The sequence below is a fragment of the Lucilia cuprina genome, chromosome 3 (assembly GCF_022045245.1).
Source record: "Lucilia cuprina isolate Lc7/37 chromosome 3, ASM2204524v1, whole genome shotgun sequence".
Lineage (NCBI taxonomy): Eukaryota > Metazoa > Arthropoda > Insecta > Diptera > Calliphoridae > Lucilia > Lucilia cuprina.
The window spans coordinates 5,297,619-5,320,977 of record NC_060951.1 but is presented as its reverse complement, the minus strand read 5'-3'; the positions used below and the strand labels follow the sequence as shown (position 1 = coordinate 5,320,977).

General features: G+C 32.5%; 2 protein-coding genes across 3 annotated transcripts; one reads left to right on the top strand and one right to left on the bottom strand.

Moving 5' to 3' along the window:
• The first annotated feature begins 4,225 nt into the window (after positions 1–4,225).
• LOC111682275 (S-adenosylmethionine decarboxylase proenzyme) lies at positions 4,226–5,838 on the top strand. The gene has a single exon (XM_023444183.2). The coding sequence runs from the start codon at positions 4,692–4,694 to the stop codon at positions 5,739–5,741; it is 1,050 nt and encodes a 349-aa protein (XP_023299951.2). The 5' UTR covers positions 4,226–4,691; the 3' UTR covers positions 5,742–5,838.
• A 2,013-nt stretch (positions 5,839–7,851) lies between these two features.
• On the bottom strand, positions 7,852–22,644 carry LOC111682271 (phosphatidylinositol 4-kinase alpha). Of its 2 annotated transcripts, XM_046945701.1 has the most exons (11): positions 22,364–22,644; positions 21,998–22,211; positions 20,713–21,723; positions 20,517–20,576; positions 15,802–16,294; positions 14,760–15,731; positions 13,896–14,698; positions 10,645–12,518; positions 10,392–10,580; positions 8,752–8,998; positions 7,852–8,680 (listed from the first exon to the last, which is right to left on the bottom strand). In XM_046945701.1, the coding sequence occupies exons 1-11, from the start codon at positions 22,445–22,447 to the stop codon at positions 8,295–8,297; spliced, it is 6,333 nt and encodes a 2,110-aa protein (XP_046801657.1). In that variant the 5' UTR covers positions 22,448–22,644; the 3' UTR covers positions 7,852–8,294. The 2 variants fall into 2 exon arrangements, with proteins under 2 accessions (XP_046801657.1, XP_023299947.2); XM_023444179.2 differs by lacking the exon at positions 20,517–20,576 and having other exon boundaries at positions 22,364–22,643.
• Between the last annotated feature and the right edge of the window lie 715 nt (positions 22,645–23,359).

Sequence of the window (23,359 nt, the reverse complement as noted above, 5' to 3'; positions counted from 1 at the left end):
TAATCTATAGACTACTCTATAGTCTAGTCTATTGACTAGTCTATTGACTAGTCTATAGACTAGTCTATAGACTAATCTAGTCTAGTCTCTAGACTACTCTATAGTCTAATCCGTTCTAGGTTCTATACTGTTCTATAGTCTAGTCAATGGACAACTCAATAGTCTAGTCTATAAACTACTCTACAGTCTAGTCTATAGACTACTTTATAGTCTAATCTACAGACTACTCTATAGTCTAGTCTATAGACTATTATATAGTCTAGTCTATAGACTGTTCTATAGTCTAGTCTATAGTCTAGTCTATATACTTTTCTATAGTCTATAGACTACTCTGTATTCTAGTGTATAGACTACTCTATACTCTAGTCTATATACTACTTTATAATCTAGTATATAGGCTACTTTATAGTTTAGTCTTTAGGCTACTCTATAGTCTAGTCTTAAGCCACTCTATAGTCTAGTCTATAGACTACTCCTTAGTCTAGTCTATAGACTACTCTTTAGTCTAGTCTATAGACTACTCTTTAGTCTAGTCTATAGACTACTCTATAGTCTAGTCTATAGACTACTCTTGAGTCTAGTCTATAAACTAATATTTAGTCTAGTCTATAGACTATTCTGTAATTTAGTCTATGGACAATTCTTTAGTATTCTGATTACTCTAGTCTATTTAGATTTTTAATTTCTTTAAACTTTATCTGATTATTTTATACTTTAATCTATTAAATACTTATTTTTCTTTACAAACCTACATAAAAAAAAACTACTAGATCCCTTTTATTCCCTATAATAAACACCTACACTTTCCCTATTTCTATAGAAATATAATATTAACTAATTTTTTTATTACCAACAACGCCCGGTAGTCTATTAGCTTAGCATACAAAAAAAAGTTAATTTATTGATAAGATTAGAAAGAAATGGTAAAAAAAATAGTTAAATAAATTTGCAATACGCCATATTGATTTAAATATTAATTTGTTAAGAAACCTCCATAACAAGTAAACAATAAATAAGGTAACGTGTGAAAATGTGCTACTAATAAGAAAAGAAGTTATATTATAATAAAATGAGGAGCTCCTTAAGGTAGTTGAAAACATAAGGAAAAGCCAGTGGTTGTAAAAGATTAAGATTTAAAGTTCCTTAGTGGGCGGCGATGTAAGCGTCTTACGCTAAAGGATGTGTTATTAGTCAATAGAATTGCAGTGTTAATAAAAAGTAATCCTGTTAAAATAACGAAATAAAGTGTTTTTAAGTTAGTAGGATACAAAAGTAACCGGTCAGTTGTATTCCTCTTAGCATTAGTGTGGGAGGGTGATTTCACACAATGCCTGCAAGAGTTTATGCTAATAGTTTAAATATGAAATATGAGCGATTAGTTGAGAAAGAAGAATGTTTAAAAAAGCTTTATAATATGTTTATCGAAACAATTTTAACCTGTAGAATTGTTTCCTAGTGTTTTCCAAGCTAGATAAAGTGGCGTTGTTCACCTTCATATTAAGACTGGTATCATTTTCCAAAAGTCTACTATTATTAAACTTTTAAAGTATTTTACACTTCACAAAGACACTCAATATTATAAATTTTATTTAATAATTAATAATTAAAACTCACGATTATAACAATTTTTTTATGACAAATTAGTGAAAGATGAAAAAAATGACAGCAGTTTGCATACAAAAACAATTTTATAACAGTTAATAACAATATTTAACAGAGCAGTCATCTCTGTTGCACTTAGAACAATTACAACAGAAAAGAGAATTAAAAAAAAGTTGTTTAAAAGAAAAAAAACTCCAAGTTTATATCAAAGAAAAATTAAAATTACAAAAAAAAAATGTGTTTATAAGTTTTTTAACACCAAAAACTAACAACAAATAATAGATAGATTAAAATTTAGCACAAATATAAAAAAATTAAGACGCAATAAAAGTAAAAAAGGGAACAAATTTTTGTTGGTAGAAATAGAAAAAAGAACCCAAATAAAGCAACGCTGGCAGAAGAAAAAGCAGCACACTTAAAATTAATAAAAAATGGCTTCATTTAGTAAATTTTTCAAATGATTAAAGTTATTTGCAATAAATTTCTTTGAATAAACTTTTATATTAAATAATTTAACACATTTTTATTAAAATTTTCTTTAAAATTGTTTCTTTTCTCACTTGGTTTCCTTTCTATTCTTCTTTGCTTTATTAATAAACACTGTTGCTAATTTAACGTTTTTCCTGGCAAAAGATAGCAGAACATGAGTTTTAGCGTTTAGCTGAAAACAGATTTCTGATCTTGTCTATACTATAGTGCATAATCTAGTCTACTCTGTAGTCGACTATATAATCCATTCTATAGTCTAATATATAGATAACTCTATAACATAGTCTAATCTTTAATGTTTTCTAGCGGTTTTTTTGTAACATGTTTCAATGTTAAAAAGAAATTGTCATCACTGTTGGTGACATACACTTGCTAAAAACAACACATAAAAAAACACACAAGTGCCAAAGTCTAATTGTTATACAGAGTTGTATTTTTTGTTTAAAACATTTATAACACATTTTCCTTTTAATTTGTTTTGTCTCTAGCTATCCCTTTCACTCTTATTTGTTTTGCTATATTAAGTAAAGAAATTGTTTTTTTCTTTTCCTACAAAATCATACGTCTCTCTTGCAGAGTTTTTTTCTTCTCCTCTTTCACTATAGAAAATTTTCAAGGATATTTTTTGGCAAAAGAAAAAAAATTATGGAAAAAATTCTTATACATTTAGTAATAATTCTATCCATTATTTCACTTAAAAAGCTCACCCTTTATGATTACTTTTTCCTTTTGTTTTAATATATTTAAATTAACTCTTTTTTCACAAAAACCTGGCTTTAGATTTCATAATTTCATTTTAAGTTTTCATTCGTTTGTATAATTTTAATTCACTTGTTTTTTTTACCACCACCTTTGGTTTCTACTTTTTCGTTTAGCTTTAAAACTTTTAACTTTTTTAAGTTTTTACCTTTTGCTTAAATTTCTTTTATTTTAATTTGCTTTAAGTTGCACTTTTTTTGATTTTTTTCATTAACTTCACACAATTTCACGTATAAAAATTTTTTCACTTCTGTAATAAATTTTGCTGCTGCTTGTTCTTCCTGGTTTTGTCAAGTTTTTCATTCCTTTTCGTTTCGATTTGTCACTTTTTTTAACGTTTGTTCGATTTTTTCTTTTAATTCCCTATTCCGTTTTTCTTTAGTTTTTTAATAATAGCGGCTCTTTGTCTCACACTTTGTTTTGTCATGTACTCTATTTGTAGCTTTCTCACTCTCTTTCTCTCTCTCTTTTTTTCAGCAATGTATATGTATAATTTTTTCTTCATCTAGATATGTAACTTTTTTTTGGAAGAAAAAAAAAGGCAGCCATCACCTTCTTGCACGTATAAATGTAGAAAAAAATCTTTAGAAATTTTTCATTCTGTATGTTAGAATAATTTTTGGATATTTGCGTTTAGATGTTTTGAAAACTTTTTCAACAATTACCGTTTACTTTTTTTGTAATCAGCGAGCTGCGCGTTGCCGTTTTAGGGGCTTTAATTAATTTGTTTATTTTCTTTTATTGATTAAGCTTAGAAACACCAAATTTTTCTGCAATATTTTTTTATATACTGACGACGAACGATGGACGACGTTGTACAAAAATTATGATTTTTTTCTTCTTTCCACCAGAGACCTGCGCCGTTAAATATTAACGACGGCGTCGTCATAATATCATACGTAAGCCGGCTAAGTTTTCAATTACTACGTTTAGTTATTAAATTTTCAACAATTTTAAAATTTAAATAAAACTGGAGAGATATTAAAAAATTAATCATACAATACATATTTTATTGCCTTTGAAGGCATTACTACGTATAACTTTTCAAAGTTATTCGTTGTCTGCATTGAAAGTTTTTGACAAAAAAATTTTTTTTGCTTGTAAAATACAAGAAGTGAATTTATAAAATTTATTTATTATTTTATCTTAAAATATTGGCATAAAAACATTAAATTTTTACTTGAAATTAAAAAAAATTACATTAGTTTTATATTTTCCCAAAAAATGCCATCTGGCAACTATTTATTTTAGATATGACAAACAACCGTTATTTTTTTCAAACAACAACATAAACAACAGTTCTGTCAAATAAGTGCTGCCAAGTTTTTACTAACAACATTGCTGTAAGAAAAATTTCACAACATTTTCAATTTACAGATGTTTTCAGCTGGGGCCCCCAAAAAAAAAATAAACAAAAAATAATTCTTATCAAATTATTGTGTAAAAACGGTTGATGGCAGCCGCAGCAGACGACCTACAAGCAGAAAAACAAATCTATTTGCAACTTAAAAGAAAAAAACAACAACAACAATAACAAATATAGCAACTAAATGTTAGCAGATAAAGAACAACTTGGAGGCCCCAATAAAACAATGACAAATTCTTGTAAAAATATTGACAAAATTAGACGAAATTATTGAAAAAGACAAAAAAAGCTTAGCTGATAATAGATTATTACAAAAAAATTATTAATAATAAAAGAAAACAACACGTGTGTGTGTATAGGCAACAACGCCAAGTCGAAGAGGAAGTTCTAAGACAAGATTTCATTAAGAGATAACTAGTAGCTGGTGATAGACGTACATATAGCTAAACCGAAAGCAGACGGCTATATACAGACAATGGGTGAGAATACACAACATTATTTTGAAGGAGTAGAAAAGCTGGTGGAGGTATGGTTTAAGCAGCCTCCTATGGATGATGAGGCCGATTTGAGAAGGATAACTAAGGAGGTGTGGGATGAGGAGCTGAAGGCAGTAAAATGTGAAATTATAAGTTTTACCAAAAATTCCGAAGTGGATGCTTATGTGTTGAGTGAATCAAGCATGTTTGTATCGAAAAGAAGATGGATTTTAAAAACCTGTGGCACTACCACCCCCTTGAATTGCCTAAAACCCTTAATGAAAATGGCAGCTGAAATGGGTTTTGTGGAAATTTCCGATTTCTTTTATTCACGCAAGAACTTTGCTCGCCCCGAATTACAGCTATTGCCACATCGCATGTTCTGTGAGGAAGTTAAATTCTTGGATACAATCTTTGAGGGTGGCCAAACCTATTGTTTGGGTCAAATCAATAAGGATTGTTGGTATTTGTATACCTTAAGCCAGCCGGAGCGTGAGCTTAAGGGCGATCTAATAGAATTACCCAAAATAGAGGGTAAACATCACTCGGAACCCGATCAAACTATAGAAATTTTAATGGAAAATCTAGATCCCCAGGTAATGCAGGTATTCACTAAACTGTGCTGCCAGGATGGCAAGGAAGCGACAGTTAAGTCAAAAATCAATGAGATTTTACCCGATATGATAATAGATGATTTCCTATTCGAACCCTGTGGCTATTCGATGAATGGCATTAACCAACTGGGCGAATATATGACCATACACATAACACCCGAAAAGGAATTCTCTTATGTTAGCTTCGAATCGAATGTTTCTATGGCCAATTATGCTGAATTGATACAACGTGTTTTGGCCACATTTTTACCCGCTAAATTTATTATAACCATTTTTGCCAATAAATCTTCCGAAGCTTATGCCACTATGCGTGAATTGGAAACGACCAGCTATAGCCAGTGGCAAAGAGCCGATATGCAATGTTGCAATTTCCCCTCCTATAATCTTTTATTTGCCACCTATACTGCTAATAATCGAGGCGAAAATGATTGTTAACATTAGTTTAAATGTTGTTATTGTAAAATGTCCTATTTGATGTTTATTCCTTATACATTTTTCTCTCTCAGTCCCTCTCTCTCGCTCTACTCTATTGCAAAAAAGCTACTACAACAAAGTTGTATATTTTGTTTAAAAGTAATTTAGTTTTTTTAATTTGTTTTAAAAAATAATTTTTAAGTTAATTTTAATTAAATTCAACATAAAGAAATATGCAATAAAGTATCCAGAACAAAACATAAACATAATAAAGCAACAACAAAGAAAAAAACAAAAGAAGTTGATAAAATGTGTTTTATTTCAAAATTTAATTTCGAATTTTCGAACATAACCTAAAATGCTTAAAAATTTTTCCTTTTTTGCATCAAAACTACGATTTAAGTTTAAAACTTTAGAAAATCTTTTTGAAAATGAAAATTTTGAATTGAAAATTTCCATATTCGAAAATGAAAAAATGTGCCAAAATGTTGTTAAACTTAAGAAAAAAAGTTTTTTGTTTTACTCTACAGATCAAAAGAAACATTTTGACAAGGATTTTGAAATTTCGAAATTAAGTTCGAATTTTCGAACATAACCTTAAAAGCTTAAAAATCTTAGTTTTTAGCTTAAAAACTACGATTTATGTTTAAAACTTTTGAAAATCTTTTTAAAAATGAAAATTTTTAATTCGAAATTACAAAATTTCTATGTTCGAAAATTGAAAAATGTGTAAAAATGTTGTTAAACTAAAGAAAAAAGTTATTTGTTTTACTCTTTAGCTCAAAAGAAACATTTTGACAAGGATTTTGAAATTTCGAAATTAAGTTCGAATTTTCGAACATAACCTTAAAAGCTTAAAAATCTTAGTTTTTAGCTTAAAAACTACGATTTAAGTTTGAAACTTTTTAAAATCTATTTGAAAATGAAAATTTTTAATTCGAAATTACAAAATTTCTATGTTCGAAAAGTGAGAAATGTTTGAAAATGTTGTTAAACTTAAGAAAAAAGTTTTTAGTTTTACTCTTTAGCTCAAAAGCAACATTTTGACAATGATTTTGAAATTTCGAAATTAAGTTCGATTTTTCGAACATAACCTGAAATGCTAAAAAATCTTACTTTTCAGCTTTAAAACTACGATTTAAATTTAAAACTTTTGAAAATCTTTTTAAAAATTAAAATTTTTAATTCGAAATTACAAAATTTCTATGTTCGAAAATTGAAAAATGTGAGAAAATTTCAAAATTTTATTTTTGAAATTCGAAAAATCTGATAAAATTTACTCTCACATTAAAAAAAATTCAATATTTATATTAAGCATGGTTTTTAAAACATTTTGCGTAAGTTTTTGAAATTTCGAAATTAAGTTCGAATTTTCGAACATGGCTAAAAATGCTTGAAATTCATAATTTTTCTTAAAAAAAGTAATTTTTTACTATTTGTTATCGAAAACAATAATTTTGAGTGGGATTTTGCAATTTCGAAATTAAGTTCGAATTTTCGAACATGGCTAAAAATGCTAAAAATGTGATAAAATTTACTCTCACATTAAAAAATTTTTAATATTTATATTAAGCATTGTTTTTAAAACATTTTGCGTAAGTTTTTGAAATTTCGAAATTAAGTTCGAATTTTCGAAAATGGCTGAAAATGCTTGAAATTAATAATTCTTCGTAAAAAAAGTAATTTATTGTTATTTGTTATCGAAAACAACAATTTTGAGTAGGATTTTGCAATTTCGAAAATAAGTTCGAATTTTCGAACATGGCTAAAAATGCTTGAAATTCATAATTTTTTTTAAAAAAAGTAATTTATTATTACTTGTGATCGAAAAATAAGTCAAAATTATTAAAATATTTTTCGAAAATTTCAAAATTTTATGTTCGAAATTCGAAAAATGTGAAAAAATTTGCGTTGACATTAAAAATTTTGCATATTCGGGTTTTTCATTATTAAAAAATCACTTTAAACTAAATTTTGGAATTTCGAAAATAAGTTCGAATTTTCGAAATTAAGTTCGAATTTTTCGAAAATGACTTAAAAATGTCAAATTTGTTATATTTCTTAAATTTTAAAAATTTTATTGAAAACTAACCTCAAAAATTCTGTAAATTTTTCAAAATTAACAAATTTCTTTTAACTAGAACTTTATTTAAATTTTATTTAAAATTCATATTTTTATATTTTTTGTTGTTAGAATTAAAAATTACACCATAAAGAATAAATACAACAATAATTATAGAATTTAAACTAAAACTATGTTTTACTTTTTAGTGGAACAAACTACACTTAAACTAAACAAATATATTTTTTAAATATTTCTTAAATATTTTGCAAATATTTTTTTAATATTAAAAACAAAAACAAAAAACTTATATTAAACACAAATATAATAAACAAAATATCAAAAATAAATTTAATTACTTAATAAAAAGAAAAAATTCATAAGCACCTCCAATTTTTTCCAAATGAAAAAAGACCTAAAACCAAAACTTTTTTTCATTAACAGTATCTCTTTAATAAAATACTGATACGGTTATATATATCTATTAATATATGTATTTTGGTTTTACTATTTTAGTAGGGTATTTGATTTTGATAGTATTGTATCATATCGTAGGTGCGTGTACGGAAATTTTGATAAGAATTACGTATAACGGCCAGCATATGAGCTGCTGCCTCTTTATTATTTTTCGTTGAAACAAATCGTTGTTTCAATAAGTTAATAGTTTGTCCTCTAAAGCATGGCAAGCCAGTGTCCAACATTAGCGAGACCAGAGAAACAATAGCATCCTGATAGGGTCGTACAGCTAAAAAGGCCTGTACACACAATTCACAGAACCATTTGAAAGCGGGTGCCTCCATTTTGCCACCCATAATCATAACCATTTCATCGGTTAGTTTCATATCGGGTTCAAAGCCTATATTGCCGCCCGGTGAAGACTCAAACATAAAGCCAAAATCTGCAAAAAATATAAAAATAAACCAAATTGTATCCCTTTCTTTCATTTCAAATAAAAAAAATATCCTTTACCTATGTGTATAATATGGCCATCTTTATCGATCATTATATTGCCATTGTGACGATCTTTGATTTGTAGCAAATAGCCTATTAACGAATAGGCAGCCATTGATTTAACGAAATTGGCGCGAGCAGCTTGAAATTCACGAGAACTTTCATCGCCATATTGATGCAAGAAGTATTCGTATAAACCGGAATCGGTTTGACGACCCAATTGATCACGTGATTTGGCATTTGGTACACATTCAATAACACCGCACTGGAAAGAAGAAAATATTAATTTTTTTAGACAAAAACTGAACATGAACAGAACTAGAACTGAAATAGAACAGAACTAGATCTAAAACAGAACTAAAACATAACTAGTACATAACCAGCACTGAACTAGAACAGAACTAGAACACAACTAGAACAGAACTAGAACAGAAGTAGAACAGAACTAGAACAGAACTAGAACAGAACTAGAACAGAACTAGAACAGAACTAGAACAGAACTAGAACAGAACTAGAACAGAACTAGAACAGAACTAGGACAGAACTAGAACAGAACTAGAACAGAACTAGGACAGAACTAGAACAGAACTAGAACAGAACTAGAACAGAACTAGAACAGAACTAGAACAGAACTAGAACAGAACTAGAACAGAACTAGAACAGAACTAGAACAGAACTAGAACAGAACTAGAACAGAACTAGAACAGAACTAGAACAGAACTAGAAACAGAACTAGAACAGAACTAGAACAGAACTAGAACAGAACTAGAACAAAACTAGAACAGAACTAGAACAGAACTAAAACAGAACTAGAACAGAACTAAAACAGAACTAGAACAGAACTAAAACTGAACGAGAACTTAACTAGAACTGAACTAGAACTGAACTAGAACTGAACTAAAACAGAACTAGAACTGAACTAGAACTGAACTAGAACAGAACTAGAACAGAACTAGAACAGAACTGAACAGAACTACAGAACTAGAACAGAACTAGAACAGAACTAGAACAGAACTAGAACAAAAGAACAGAACTAGAACAGAACTAGAACAGAACTAGAACAGAACTAGAACAGAACTAGAACAGAACTAGAACAGAACTAGAACAGAACTAGAACAGAACTAGAACAGAACTAGAACAGAACTAGAACAGAACTAGAACAGAACTAGAATAGAACCAGAACGGAACTAGAACAGAACTAGAACAGAACTAGAACACAACTACAACACAACTAGAACACAACTAGAACAGAACTAGAACAGAACTAGATCAGAACTAGAACAGAACTAGAACAGAACTAGAACAGAACTAGAACAGAACAGAACTAGAACAAAACTAGAACAGAACTAGAACAGAACTAGAACAGAACTAGAACAGAACTAGAACAGAACTAGAACAGAACTAGAACAGAACTAGAACAGAACTAGAACAGAACTAGAACAGAACTAGAACAGAACTAGAACAGAACTAGAGCAGAACTATAATAGGACTAGAACATAACTAGAACATAACTAGAACAGAACTAGAACAGAACTAGAATAGGACTAGAACATAACTAGAACAGAACCAGAATAGGACTAGAACATATCTTGAACTGATCTAGAACTAGAACAAGAACTGAACTATTCTAAAGAAAATTGTCTATTTCTCTAACTTACCCCTGGAGCTGTAGCCACCACACGATAAGGAAATAAGAAAAGATCTAAACCAACTTGTTGGAATATATTTTTGAAAATAGTTATCACTTGCAAAGCCAACATATCCTGTCGTACATCATCACCCACTTTGAAAATGGCCGCCTGCCAGGATTCTACACCCAATGTCATTTTAGCATCTTCTTGAGAATTCTAAAAATATAACAAAATTGATGTTATAATACCTTTCTATTTGGTTATATTTAGCATTTATTACCGGATTATTAGACACCTCCATTGCTCTAGTTTCCAACTCTGTTATGCCGCATCTGTAGACCCGGAATCTAGCTAAATAGGGAGCCTTTGCAGCACTCTGCATAGGAGTACCACTATTGTAGTCAATATCCAATACCATAGCCTCTGGATTGGAGGGTAAATAACAACCCGATTGCACTTTAATCCTACTCAAAGCCGCCAAACAGGCATTTTTACGTTCGGGTCCTTTGGGATAAGAACGTATTTCACCCGAAACGGCGGTTATCTTGCCAAAGAAATCAAATTCACGTTCATAGAAACGTTTGGCCGCACCCGAAAAGGACGATATTATATTTTGACTTAAAGCCTCGAGTGCATCATAGAGATAAGGATCCTTATGCAATTGATCCTCATCCATGTACATGTTCGTTTGCATATTCCAAATTAACTGATGGGCGACAATTTGTGATCTCTTGGAAATGTTCTTAATGAGCTCGGATACATAGCCCATAGTGTCGTGTCGTAAAGCTTGTACCAGTTGTGGAATGTAGGGTAACACCGATTCTGCTGGATAGGAATTTAAAGTCTTTACTGCATACTGTGCCGTTAAGGGATGAGATGGATATTGACGTGAGAAGTAGGAGAGTGCTTGTATGGGATTGACTGGAGACCAGGCGAGTATGTACATTAAATCGGGACTTTCTTGTAGTAGATTCTTAGTAGTGGCCAAATATTTAAGAGCCTCTGGAATTTCGCATACTGCTATGGGATCAGAACATACTAAACGTGTTACCTCTTCTTCTATGGACTCGGCATTCTTAATGCGTGAGGGTAGGAAGACAGCTAAAGCGGGATTATAATTCCAGGCCAAACGGGCATAATCACGCCAGACATTAACCTTATAGGGGCGATTGCGCCATTCGGTAATTTGCTCCTCGCCAGGTATGGCCAAATCGGGTAAACTATTGGGATTGTACCAAGTAATCAAGAATTCTATTTCCACCGCCAGTAATTCCAAAATCAAATTACGTTTCTTCATATAATCCTTATCATATGAATCCTTTTGGTAAGGCAAACGTTTGGAACGATTAGATCTTTTGGATAGAGTTGAGGTCGAGTGTGGTATGGTATTATACCAACCACCACCACCTGCCCCAGCTATCGAGGAAGATCTACCCATTTCTCCGGTGCTAATAAGAGAAGCTGTTTCTGGGTTTTTATTAACGGTCAACATGTGATTGGGTGTAGCTGAGGGTATGTCATAATCACCCACTTCTGACGTTACCAAGTGTTTCTTTTCACTGCGCATGGTTTGCCAGAATTTCAATAAAATCAAAATGTCATCTAGCAACTGTTCCTTACCCTGATTGGGGCAAGTAGGTGGACCACAGAAATAATCCAAAGCATTGCTGTAAATACGTTCTCTTAAAATATTTCGTGCCAAAGATTTTGGTATAGTATTGCCCTGCAGCAAGGACAAGCCACATTGTAACAGCTTAAAACGACAGCCTATGGTGGCAACTTGTCTATTTTGTCTGCTATTCTTAGCAATGGGTAGACAACGATGCAGTAGTAGACAAAACATTTCCACTTTATCACGATTACAGTATTTGGCGGTGTCAACCATTTCGGCGAGTAATTGTAGCCAAATGAGATGAGGTGAAATTAAAATAGGTTTCGGCACCAATTTACATCCTTCGTACGCAGCCAAGGGCGAGGTTATTTCACCTTCTTCCGCGAATAAACCAATTTTCTTTTCGAATGTAGTCTGCCAGGCCGAGACCATTTCTTGTATGAAGCACAACTCTAAATCTTGGCGAGCAGTTAAAACCCATTGCCAACATTCGACAGCAGTCTCCATGGCCGATTCGGTAAATAGTTCCACTTGGGAGGTGGCTATGTGAGGAGAAAACAAAAAGAATGGTCATTCTAGTTCTAGTTCTGTTCTAGTTCTGTTCTAGTTCTGTTCTAGTTCTGTTCTAGTTCTGTTCTAGTTCTGTTCTAGTTCTGTTCTGTTCTAGTTCTGTTCTAGTTCTGTTCTAGTTCTGTTCTAGTTCTGTTCTAGTTCTGTTCTAGTTCTGTTCTAGTTCTGTTCTAGTTCTGTTCTAGTTCTGTTCTAGTTCTGTTCTAGTTCTGTTCTAGTTCTGTTCTAGTTCTGTTCTAGTTCTGTTCTAGTTCTGTTCTAGTTCTGTTCTAGTTCTGTTCTAGTTCTGTTCTAGTTTTGTTCTAGTTCTGTTCTAGTTCAATTCTAGTTCAGTTCTAGTTCAGTTCTAGTTCAGTTCTAGTTGAGTTCTAGTTGAGTTCTAGTTCAGTTCTAGTTCAGTTCTAGTTCAGTTCTAGTTCAGTTCTAGTTCAGTTCTAGTTCAGTTCTTGTTCAGTTCTAGTTATTTTCTAGTTCTTTTCTAGTTCTGTTCCAGTTGTGTTCTAGTTGTGTTCTAGTTGTGTTCTAGATGTGTTCTAGATGTGTTCTAGTTGTGTTCTAGTTCTAGTTCTAGTTCAGTTCTAGTTCAGTTCTAGTTCAGTTCTAGTTCAGTTCTAGTTCAGTTCTAGTTCAGTTCTAGTTCAGTTCTAGTTCAGTTCTAGTTCAGTTCTAGTTCAGTTCTAGTTCAGTTCTAGTTCAGTTCTAGTTCAGTTCTAGTTCAGTTCTAGTTCAGTTCTAGTTCAGTTCTAGTTCAGTTCTGTTCTAGTTCTGTATTAGTTCTCTTCTAGTTCTGTTCTAGTTCTGTTCTAGTTCAGTTCTAGTTCAGTTCTAGTTCAGTTCTAGTTCAGTTCTAGTTCAGTTCAAGTTCAGTTCAGTTCTAGTTCTGTTCTAGTTCTGTTCTAGTTGTGTTCTAGTTGTGTTCTAGTTGTGTTCTAGTTGTGTTCTAGTTGTGTTCGAGTTGTGTTCTAGTTGTGTTTTAGTTGTGTTCTAGTTGTGTTCTAGTTGTGTTTTAGTTGTGCTCTAGTTGTCTTCTAGTTGTCTTCTAGTTGTGTTCTAGTTCTGTTCTAGTTCTGTTCTAGTTCTGTTCTAGTTCTGTTCTAGTTCTGTTCTAGTTCTGTTCTAGTTCTGTTCTAGTTCTGTTCTAGTTCTGTTCTAGTTCTGTTCTAGTTCTGTTCTAGTTCTGTTCTAGTTCTGTTCTAGTTCTGTTCTAGTTCTGTTCTAGTTCTGTTCTAGTTCTGTTCTAGTTCTGTTCTAGTTCTGTTCTAGTTCTGTTCTAGTTCTGTTCTAGTTCTGTTCTTGTTCTCTTCTAGTTCTGTTCTCGTCTAAAGTCTTAACTATTATTTCAAACTTACCCACAGCATGTAAAAGTTTACGATTGATATCCGAGCATATAATCAAATATGCCGTAGCTCTCCATAATGCACCACGATGTCTAGCATCACTTTTCTCCTTACAGGCATCCCAAACATCCTTAACCAAACGATCAGCCAGCCCCGCTTTTTCCTCTTCACTTAGCACCGATAGAAGACCCGATATTTCACCAGCATATTTACTGCGTAAACATAAGACTGACACAAAACGGGGAGTATCCGAGCGTACACAATTGGGACGTTTACTAATCGAAGGTAAAGCATTGGGATAGAAGGTATTCGTACTAACTACAGAATCAAATGCTAATGCCAAGCCACTATGATGAGCCAATACTTGGGTGGGTATTTGATTGGGATATTCTTGCAAATGGGATTTAGTGGAACGGGGAGCCCACTTCATGGCTTCGTTGACAATGCCCTGGCAACGGTCAGCAAAATCCTTAAGACGTCCTTCACGAGCTGGTAGAGAATCCATCAACTGTAGAGTATAGGGGGTAGAAACCACACGTAGAGTAGGGGTCTCCTCATTGGGATCCAAAGTTAGGGAAAAGGCTAGTAATTGTAAAACATCCAGCATACACCATAGAACACGACGATTCCACAATAAATGAGGAAATTTATCCACCAATTGAGAAAGATATTGATCGGCTACCACTTGTATTTGTTTGTGTATATGATTAAAGTAGACCAAAAGCAAAGTGGCCTGGGATTCTAAGACTTTTTCACGAATTTCATCACGAGTAAATAAAACATTGCGGAATTTCTCGAATACCTGATCGGCCACACTGTAAAAATATGGAAATAAGAAGGAAAATCTTTCAAGCTTGTTAAATAGAGAATACTCACCATTTTACACACTGCCAAATGCCCGATTTATCTTTTTGCAAAGCCGGATCACACAAATACGTCAAAATCGGCTCCAAACTGGGCTCTTCGGCATTCTCGACGCGCAACATTTCCAACCAATAAACACTCAATAGATATGTACATTGAGCAAAGGTCAATTTATTTATACAGGCTGTTACCTCGGCTGTAGGATGCTCCAGCAATAATAATATTTGAGTGCGCAATTCATTCAAACTAACCGAATCACTTTTAATGGCCGATGTATAATTTAGCTCACGCATATCAGACTTATGGGTAGTTTGAGATATCAATAGTGGCGACTTGGCAGCAATTTGCTGAACTCCCATATACCACTCGGGTGACCAGAGACGAGCGTTTGTAAAACCCATGACTACACAGTAAACCCAAAAATCTTTGAATAGTTTGTGCAAACGCAAACGAGGATTTTTTATGGGCGGCAGGCGTCGCAATAGTACAGCAATTACCGGTATTAACATACCTAAATGGCCGGCACTAGAGCTGGCCTTGGGCGCCCCAGGCGTGTTGTCATAGGAACGCTCTCCCTCAAGGCCGATTTGTACAAAGAGTTCGAGCAGCTTGCCCAACAGTTCTAATTTCTCGTCGTCACCTTGTATATTGGCCGCAATATTACCCAGAGCATTGACTACAGCATCCGAAACACTAAAGAATTGTTTGCGGTGCTCCGGATCCGAGGTATAGGCCAGCGAAGCCGATTGTACGGTAACGCGTGAAAACATTTTCATAATCTCCTCAAAGACATGCGTCTCACACTGGGAGATGATCATACAGCCCAATTGATCGACAATTAGGGCATTCTGTTCGGAGGGGACTTTGCAAAAACGTTGTATAAAGAACTGCAATATATTTTGGGTAGTTTTGGAGGTATCCTTTAAGGCGACCGCCACATGGCCTAACATGACTATTATGTTCAAGCTAACCAGGGTGGATTCTCTGTAAGTTATTAATGTATTAAGTATTGGATCCAATTCTTTTCTTATTCACAAAAACTCTCTTAACTTACGATTCATGTTTTTCGGCGGTAAATAAACGATTTGATACATTAGCCACCAAAGCGGGTACACAAAATTGATCTACTGGTTGTGCTGCTCTCAAAGCTATACTCAAGTTTTCTATGGCTGCATCTCGTAAAGCCTCAAAGGCCGCTTGTCCTGTCCTTAAAGGAGCATATTTCTTACTTTCTCCAAATATATCCACCGTCGAACGGGATTCACTATTTTGCACAACAATCTTAAAGGGTGTTACTTCTTTTTCCTTTTTCTGCAAAGCCATTAGTTGCTGTGAATGGGCATGGAGTTTGGCCAGTATTTGACTGGGATCAACTAGAAAATCTCTTAAATAAGATATTGATGTATTAGCAATATTGGGAAATTTCTGTGCCAATTTGCCTAGACCCTCTAGGCAGACCATTAGTAAAGGCATATGATCCATAACGATTTTGTGTGAAAGTTGAGAGTTGAGTTTTTGTGAGAGACGACCACATAGTTTATCGGCCTCTGTTGTGAGCAGCAGACAATCGGAAAGAAATTTAAATAATATTTATTAATAAAATGGTTGTTGGAAAACGTTTTGTTTAAGAATATATAAAAATGGGGAGTTTTGAGAGGAGGTTTAGCAAAATAGCAAAAATCATTCCAAACATGATGAGGGGTAAAACAAAAGTGAGCTTTAAACAATGAAAATCGAAGAACAAAGACAAGTTTAGGGAAATTAAATCGCTTGAAATATGTACACATCTAAAGTCAAATTTTTTTATACAAAAAGGAGCTCTCAGAAGTTTAAATTGAAAAACGGAATAAGTCAAATGTATAGTCTAGTGAATAGTCTAGTCTTTAGTCTATAAACAAGTATACATTCTAGTCTAACGTCAAGTATACAGTCTAGTATAGACTAAAGTGCAATGTAGTCTATGTAGTAGTCAATAGTCAAGTCAATAGTTTAGTCTATAGTCTAGTCTATAGTCTAGTCTATAGTCTAGGCTATAGTCTAGTCTATAGTCTAGGCTATAGTCCAGTCTATAGTCTAGGCTATAGTATAGTGTACTCTATAGTCTAGTCTATAGTCTAGTCTATAGTCTAGTCTATAGTCTAGTCTATAGTCTAGTCTATAGTCTAGTCTATAGTCTAGTCTTTAGTCTAGTCTATAGTCTAGTCTATAGTATAGTCTAGTCTCTAGTCAAGTCTATAGTCTAGTCTATAGTCCAGTCTATAGTCTAGTCTATAGTCAAGTGTATAGTCTAGTGTATAGTCTAGTCTCTAGTCAAGTCTATAGTCTAGTCTATAGTGTAGTCTATAGTCTAGACAAGTCTATAGTGTAGTCTCTAGTCTAGTCTAGTCTAGTCTATAGTCTAGCCTATAGTCTAGTCTATAGTCTAGTCTATAGTCTAGCCTATAGTCTAGTCTATAGTCTTGTCTATAGTCTAGTCTATAGTCTAGTCTATAGTCTAGTCTATAGTGTAGTCTATAGTCTAGTCTATAGTCTAGTCTATAGTGTAGTCTATAGTCTAGTCTATAGTGTAGTCTATAGCGTAATCTATAGTCTAGTCTATAGTCTAGTCTATATTCTTGTCTATAGTCTTGTCTATAGTCTAGTCTATAGTCTAGTCTATAGTCTTGTCTATAGTATAGTCTAGTCTATAGTCTAGTCTTTAGTCAAGTCTATAGTCAAGTCTATAGTCTAGTCTATAGTCTGGTCTATAGTCTATAGTCTAGTCTATAATCTGGTCTATAGTCTATAGTCTAGTCTATAGTCTAGTCTATAGTCTAGTCTTTAGTCTAGTCTATAGTCTAGTCTATAGTATAGTCTAGTCTCTAGTCAAGTCTATAGTCTAGTCTATAGTCCAGTCTATAGTCTAGTCTATAGTCAAGTGTATAGTCTAGTGTATAGTCTAGTCTATAGTCTAGTCTATAGTCTAGTCTATAGTCTAGTCTATAGTCTAGTCTCTAGTCAAGTCTATAGTCTAGTCTATAGTGTAGTCTATAGTCTAGACAAGTCTATAGTGTAGTCTCTAGTCTAGTCTATAGTTTAGCCTATAGTCTAGTCTATAGTCTTGTCTATAGTCTAGTCTATAGTCTAGTCTATAGTGTAGTCTATAGTCTAGTCTATAGTCTAGTCTATAGTGTAGTCTATAGTCTAGTCTATACTGTAGTCTATAGCGTAATCTATAGTCTAGTCTATAGTCTAGTCTATAGTCTTGTCTATAGTCTTGTCCATAGTCTAGTCTATAGTCTAGTCTATAGTCTTGTCTATAGTATAGTCTATAGTCTAGTCTTTAGTCAAGTCTATAGTCTAGTCTATAGTCTGGTCTATAGTCTATAGTCTAGTCTATAGTCTGGTCTATAGTCTATAGTCTAGTCTATAGTCTAGTCTATAGTCAAGTGTATAGTCTAGTCTATAGTCTAGTCTATAGTCTAGTCTATAGTCTAGTCTATAGTCTAGTCTATAGTCTAGTCTCTAGTCAAGTCTATAGTCTAGTCTATAGTGTAGTCTATAGTCTATACAAGTCTATACAAGTCTATAGTGTAGTCTCTAGTCTAGTCTATAGTCTAGCCTAGTCTATAGTCTTGTCTATAGTCTAGTCTATAGTCTAGTCTATAGTCTAGTCTATAGTCTAGTCTATAGTCTAGTCTATAGTCAAGTCTATATTCTAGTCTCTAGTCTAGTTTATAAATGCTCAATAGTCTAATCAATGGAAGTCTGAAGTCCTGTCTATAGTCTACTTTATAGCATAGTCTTTAGTTTAGTCTATTCTAGGCTATAGTCTAATCTACAGTCTAGTCTATAGTCTAGTCTATAGTCTAGTCTATAGTCCAGTCTATAGTCTAGTCTGTAGTCTAGTCTATAGTCTAGTCTATAGTCTAGTCTATAGTCTAGTCTATAGTCCAGTCTATAGTCTAGTCTGTAGTCTAGTCTATAGTCTAGTCTATAGTCTAGTCTATAGTCAAGTCTATAGTCTAGTCTATAGTCTAGTCTATAGTCTAGTATATAGTCTAGTCTACAGTCTAGGCTATAGTCTAGTCTATAGTCTAGTCTATAGTCTAGTCTATAGTCTAGTCTATAGTCTAGTCTATAGTCTAGTCTATAGTCTAGTCTATAGTCTAGTCTATAGTCTAGTCTATAGTCTAGTTTATAGTCTAGTCTATAGTCTAGTCTATAGTCTAGTCTATAGTCTAGTCTATAGTCTAGTCTATAGTCTAGTCTATAGTCTAGTCTATAGTCTAGTCTATAGTCTAGTCTATAGTCTAGTCTATAGTCTAGTCTATAGTCTAGTCTATAGTCTAGTCTATACTCTAGTCTATAGTCTAGTCTATAGTCTAGTCTATAGTCTAGTCTATAGTCTAGTCTATAGTCTAGTCTATAGTCTAGTCTATAGTCTAGTCTATAGTCTAGTCTATAGTCTAGTCTATAGTCTAGTCTATAGTCTAGTCTATAGTCTAGTCTATAGTCTAGTCTATAGTCTAGTCTATAGTCTAGTCTATAGTCTAGTCTATAGTCTAGTCTATAGTCTAGTCTATAGTCTAGTCTATAGTCTAGTCTATAGTCTAGTCTATAGTCTAGTCTATAGTCTAGTCTATAGTCTAGTCTATAGTCTAGTCTATAGTCTAGTCTAGAGTCTAGTCTAGTCTATAGTCTAGTCTATAGTCTAGTCTATAGTCTAGTCTATAGTCTAGTCTATAGTCTAGTCTATAGTCTAGTCTATAGTCTAGTCTATAGTCTAGTCTATAGTCTAGTCTATAGTCTAGTCTATAGTCTAGTCTATAGTCTAGTCTATAGTCTAGTCTATAGTCTAGTCTATAGTCTAGTCTATAGTCTAGTCTATAGTCTAGTCTATAGTCTAGTCTATAGTCTAGTCTATAGTCTAGTCTATAGTCTAGTCTAGTCTATAGTCTAGTCTATAGTATAGTCTATAGTCTAGTCTATAGTCTATTATATAGTCTAGTATAAAATCTAGTCTATAGTCTAGTCTAGTCTATAGTCTAGTCTATATTCTAGTCTATAGTCTAGTCTATAGTCTAGTCAATAGTCTAGTCTATAGTCTATTATATATTTTAGTCTAAAATCTAGTCTTTAGTCTAGTCTTTACTCCAGTCTTTAGGCTATAGTCTAGTCTACAGATTAGTCTATAGTTTAGTCTATAGTCTAGTTTTTTGGCTAGTCTTTGGTCTAGTCTATTGTTTAGTCTATAGTCTAGTTTTTAGTCTAGTCTTTGGTCTAGTCTATAGTCTAGTCTTTAGCCTAGTATATAGCCTAGGCGACAGTCTTGTCTACAAAACAAAACAAATTGTATGATAATTATGATTTTTTACAAAGATTTATGACAAAAACTTTTAGAAATTTGAAAATCGAACAAAATATACAGAAAAGGAAATTATTATACAGAGCCAAGATGGGAGTAGAAACAGAAACAAATTCATATAAAAATGAGGAAAAAAAATCTGAAACTTTTTAAAAGAAAAATTTGGAAGTTTTTTCTCTCAAGCAGAGCTTTCTGTATAAAAATTTGGTAAGAGTTTCTGATATCTTTAGAAAGAAACATATCTTTAGAAAAGTATATCTAGATTGAAGTTTTCTTTACAAAATTTTGTCCAAACAGAGAAACATTAAAACAAAAGGTAAAATATTTAAACATTTAAAGATAAAAATTTAGCATACAAAATAAACATAACAATTTAAAATGAAAAAAAATCAAACCAACAAAACAATAAAACAAAACTAAACCTTTTTGCATTATATAAGATAAAGCATACTGCAATGAAGGTACATTGTACTCCTCATCAACTGAAAATTGAGAAAAAAATTAGAAAAAAAAAACAAAAACAAATTTAGATTTTAATAAAATAAACTACTGGATAAAACTAGAAACTACTTAAAGTGTCTTAATGAATATAACAAAAAAACTACTTTAACAACTTACCAGTCTCATCACGTATGGCCCAAACCAACAAATCCACACAGGCGGCATTGGCCATAACATTTACTTTATATTTATTGACCACTGGAATGCCATTCTCTTCACGTTTTTCACGTTCATGATCTTGTTGTTTATTTTGCAATTCCGTTTGACCATTCAGAAATAAACGCTTAACAAACTCCTGTACATCTTTGGTAAAAGGAGCCGGTAAATCGATTTGATGCTGTAGAATTTCTCTTAGTAAAGTAACCAATACTAGATTTAAAGTTTCCGAAAAACTTTTATAACAATAACCCTTAATCTGATGTAAAGCAAAAATATCGCTGGCTTGTTCATCCAAATGTTCTAGAGTTTCTTTGGTTAAGAGTTTTTTAGCCACCGAAAAGATGGTCTGCAAATGTTGTATAGGAAAAGGAGGCATTGTTACTGGTTTCTGGGTTTTTGTGGGCGTATCAGTAACACGCATGTTGGGGAATTGATTAAAACTCGAACCGTAGCGTGTAAAAAAATGGGTGCGTGGATCATAGGGCACTGAGAAATAGGTGTGCAGTTGAGGTTTTTGTTTATTCAAATTGGCTATAACCGAGATTTGACGCATGCGTATTTCATTGGAATCCTGACTTAAACTGCCCGACATGGAGCGCGGTATAATGGGACGAAATTGTGTAAAAGCCAGACGTTCACTAGAGCTATAACTACCACCCTCACGTGAATTGGGCCGCACTACTGGCATTTCTTCTCTGGGATAAATGCGACAGAGTAAAGCAGGTTCCTGTGAAGCATAGCGACCCATAGATCTTGCTAAACCGAATAGCAAAGGTACTGTAGCTTTGCATAATATAATGGGTGGAGGAGCAGAACTGCTTTCTTTACTTGATTTAATGATATTGGCTAGAGCACCCAATGTTTCCACTTGATTTAGTATGATTTCTTCCCGCAAGTCAGGACATTTTACCACAATATCAGAGAGCAAAGTGTTCAAGCAGAAACTGAACTTTTCGGCAGAGGGTATTCCTAAAAGAGAATAAAAAGAAAAAGAAAATTTCGTTTTAAAATCTTATTAGAATAAGCTAATAAGGAAGCCATATAAATGTATGAGATTACAACGACATAAAAACAATTTAATTAAAATTTTAGGAATTTTTCAACTAATAAAAGTAAATCACTTTAAATAAACTTGTTTTCTTAATAAAAATCAACTAAGCATCTTGAATATTAATAAAACCAAAATGACTTATTAATAAATCAGTATTAATCATCTTCCAATTGACAAAAAACAATAACTTACTATCACTTTTACTCCATTTGCCATCATCCACCCAAACAGCTTTAGGCAAACACTTGGCCAATCTCAGCAAATAGGGTACAATACGTTCTTCATGTTGACAACCACTCTCCAGGAAGTAGAGACCCAAGGCTATGACTGCATCTTGGGAACGAGAATCTAAACAAAAAACACCAGCAGCATTTTCTTGAGGACAATAGCGGAATAAAGCTTGCACCTAAAATAATAACAAACATTACAACAAGGTCAAATTCCATTAATGCCATAGAGCAATTGAAAAGTCAATATCTTATAATTTATGGCTCCCCAAAGTTGTGTGTGAAGTCTCAATATAGAAAAAGAAAAACAACGCAAATTTTTTTTACTTACCTTTTCCCAGGGCGTTGGTTTTATCTGTGCCAGCACTCGTGCTAAACTTTGCACCGTTCTTTGATAGGAAAATTTGTCTGCCATATTAGCAGACCTGTTTGAGTTAAAAATTTCACCAAAATTTCTTATTTTTCGTAGTTTTTATCGTAAATTTTTCTAGTTTTTCGTTCGTCAATACAGATTTTCTTTTGTAAATAGCTTCTTCTTCTTCTTCTCTGCACACTGATTCATTGTCAAAAAAAAGTGACGTTTACAAGGCCATTTAGGCAAACAGCTGTGTGTCAAATACACTGAGAAATTGTTAAACACTAAGAAAAAATTGAGAAGCCAGATGTTAGCTAAAAGATTTAACGGTAGTTGTTTATTTGAATTAAAAGAAAATGAAAAATAAATAAATTTTAATGTTTAATATTAAATAAAATGGGAAAAATTCAATTGTAAATATTATAAATTGTTACATTTGTATAAATAATAGATTTTTTCTACAGAAAACTTTATTTTTGAAAATTTTTATAATATTTTTTTTTATATTTAAGAAAATTGAAGAATATTATATAGAGAAATAAGATGAACAAACTTTTCATAGGTACAACTGTAGGCCAGGAAAAAAATAAACCCCGCCTCCAAAACTGAAAATTTTTCATACAATATATAAAAGTGAGGAAAAAGGAAAAAGAACGGAGGTTAAATACTCGAGCTGGACCCGCGGCTGTACAATGGATAGCTCCGTTTTTAGGAATTTTGTTATATATATAAAAATTTCATATAATAAAACATTTGCAAAGAAAATTTACCCCTTTATTTGGTAAATCACATTATGTTGCGTTGAAAATATTTTAATATAAACTTTTGAAAATAAAAAAAACAATTTATATGTAAAATTAAGTGAGGGTAAGTGATTTATATAATAACCCCCTTAAATTTATAGTTTTTTTTTAAACTTTTCTATTGGATTATTTCTAATTATCAAAAATTTATTAATTTTTCCTTTATCAC

What these genes read in the sequence shown, in the direction of transcription:
- LOC111682275 (XM_023444183.2), top strand. Translation starts at nt 4,692, where the DNA reads ATGGGTGAGAATACACAACATTATTTTGAAGGAGTAGAAAAGCTGGTG.
- LOC111682271 (XM_046945701.1), bottom strand. Translation starts at nt 22,447, where the DNA reads ATGGCAGACAAATTTTCCTATCAAAGAACGGTGCAAAGTTTAGCACGA. An exon ending in CAAATGGAGTAAAAGTGATA is followed by an intron (nt 21,724 to 21,997) that starts GTAAGTTATTGT and finishes ATTCTCTTTTAG; the next exon opens with GAATACCCTCTGCCGAAAAG. An exon ending in ATTTGGCAGTGTGTAAAATG is followed by an intron (nt 14,699 to 14,759) that starts GTGAGTATTCTC and finishes ATATTTTTACAG; the next exon opens with TGTGGCCGATCAGGTATTCG.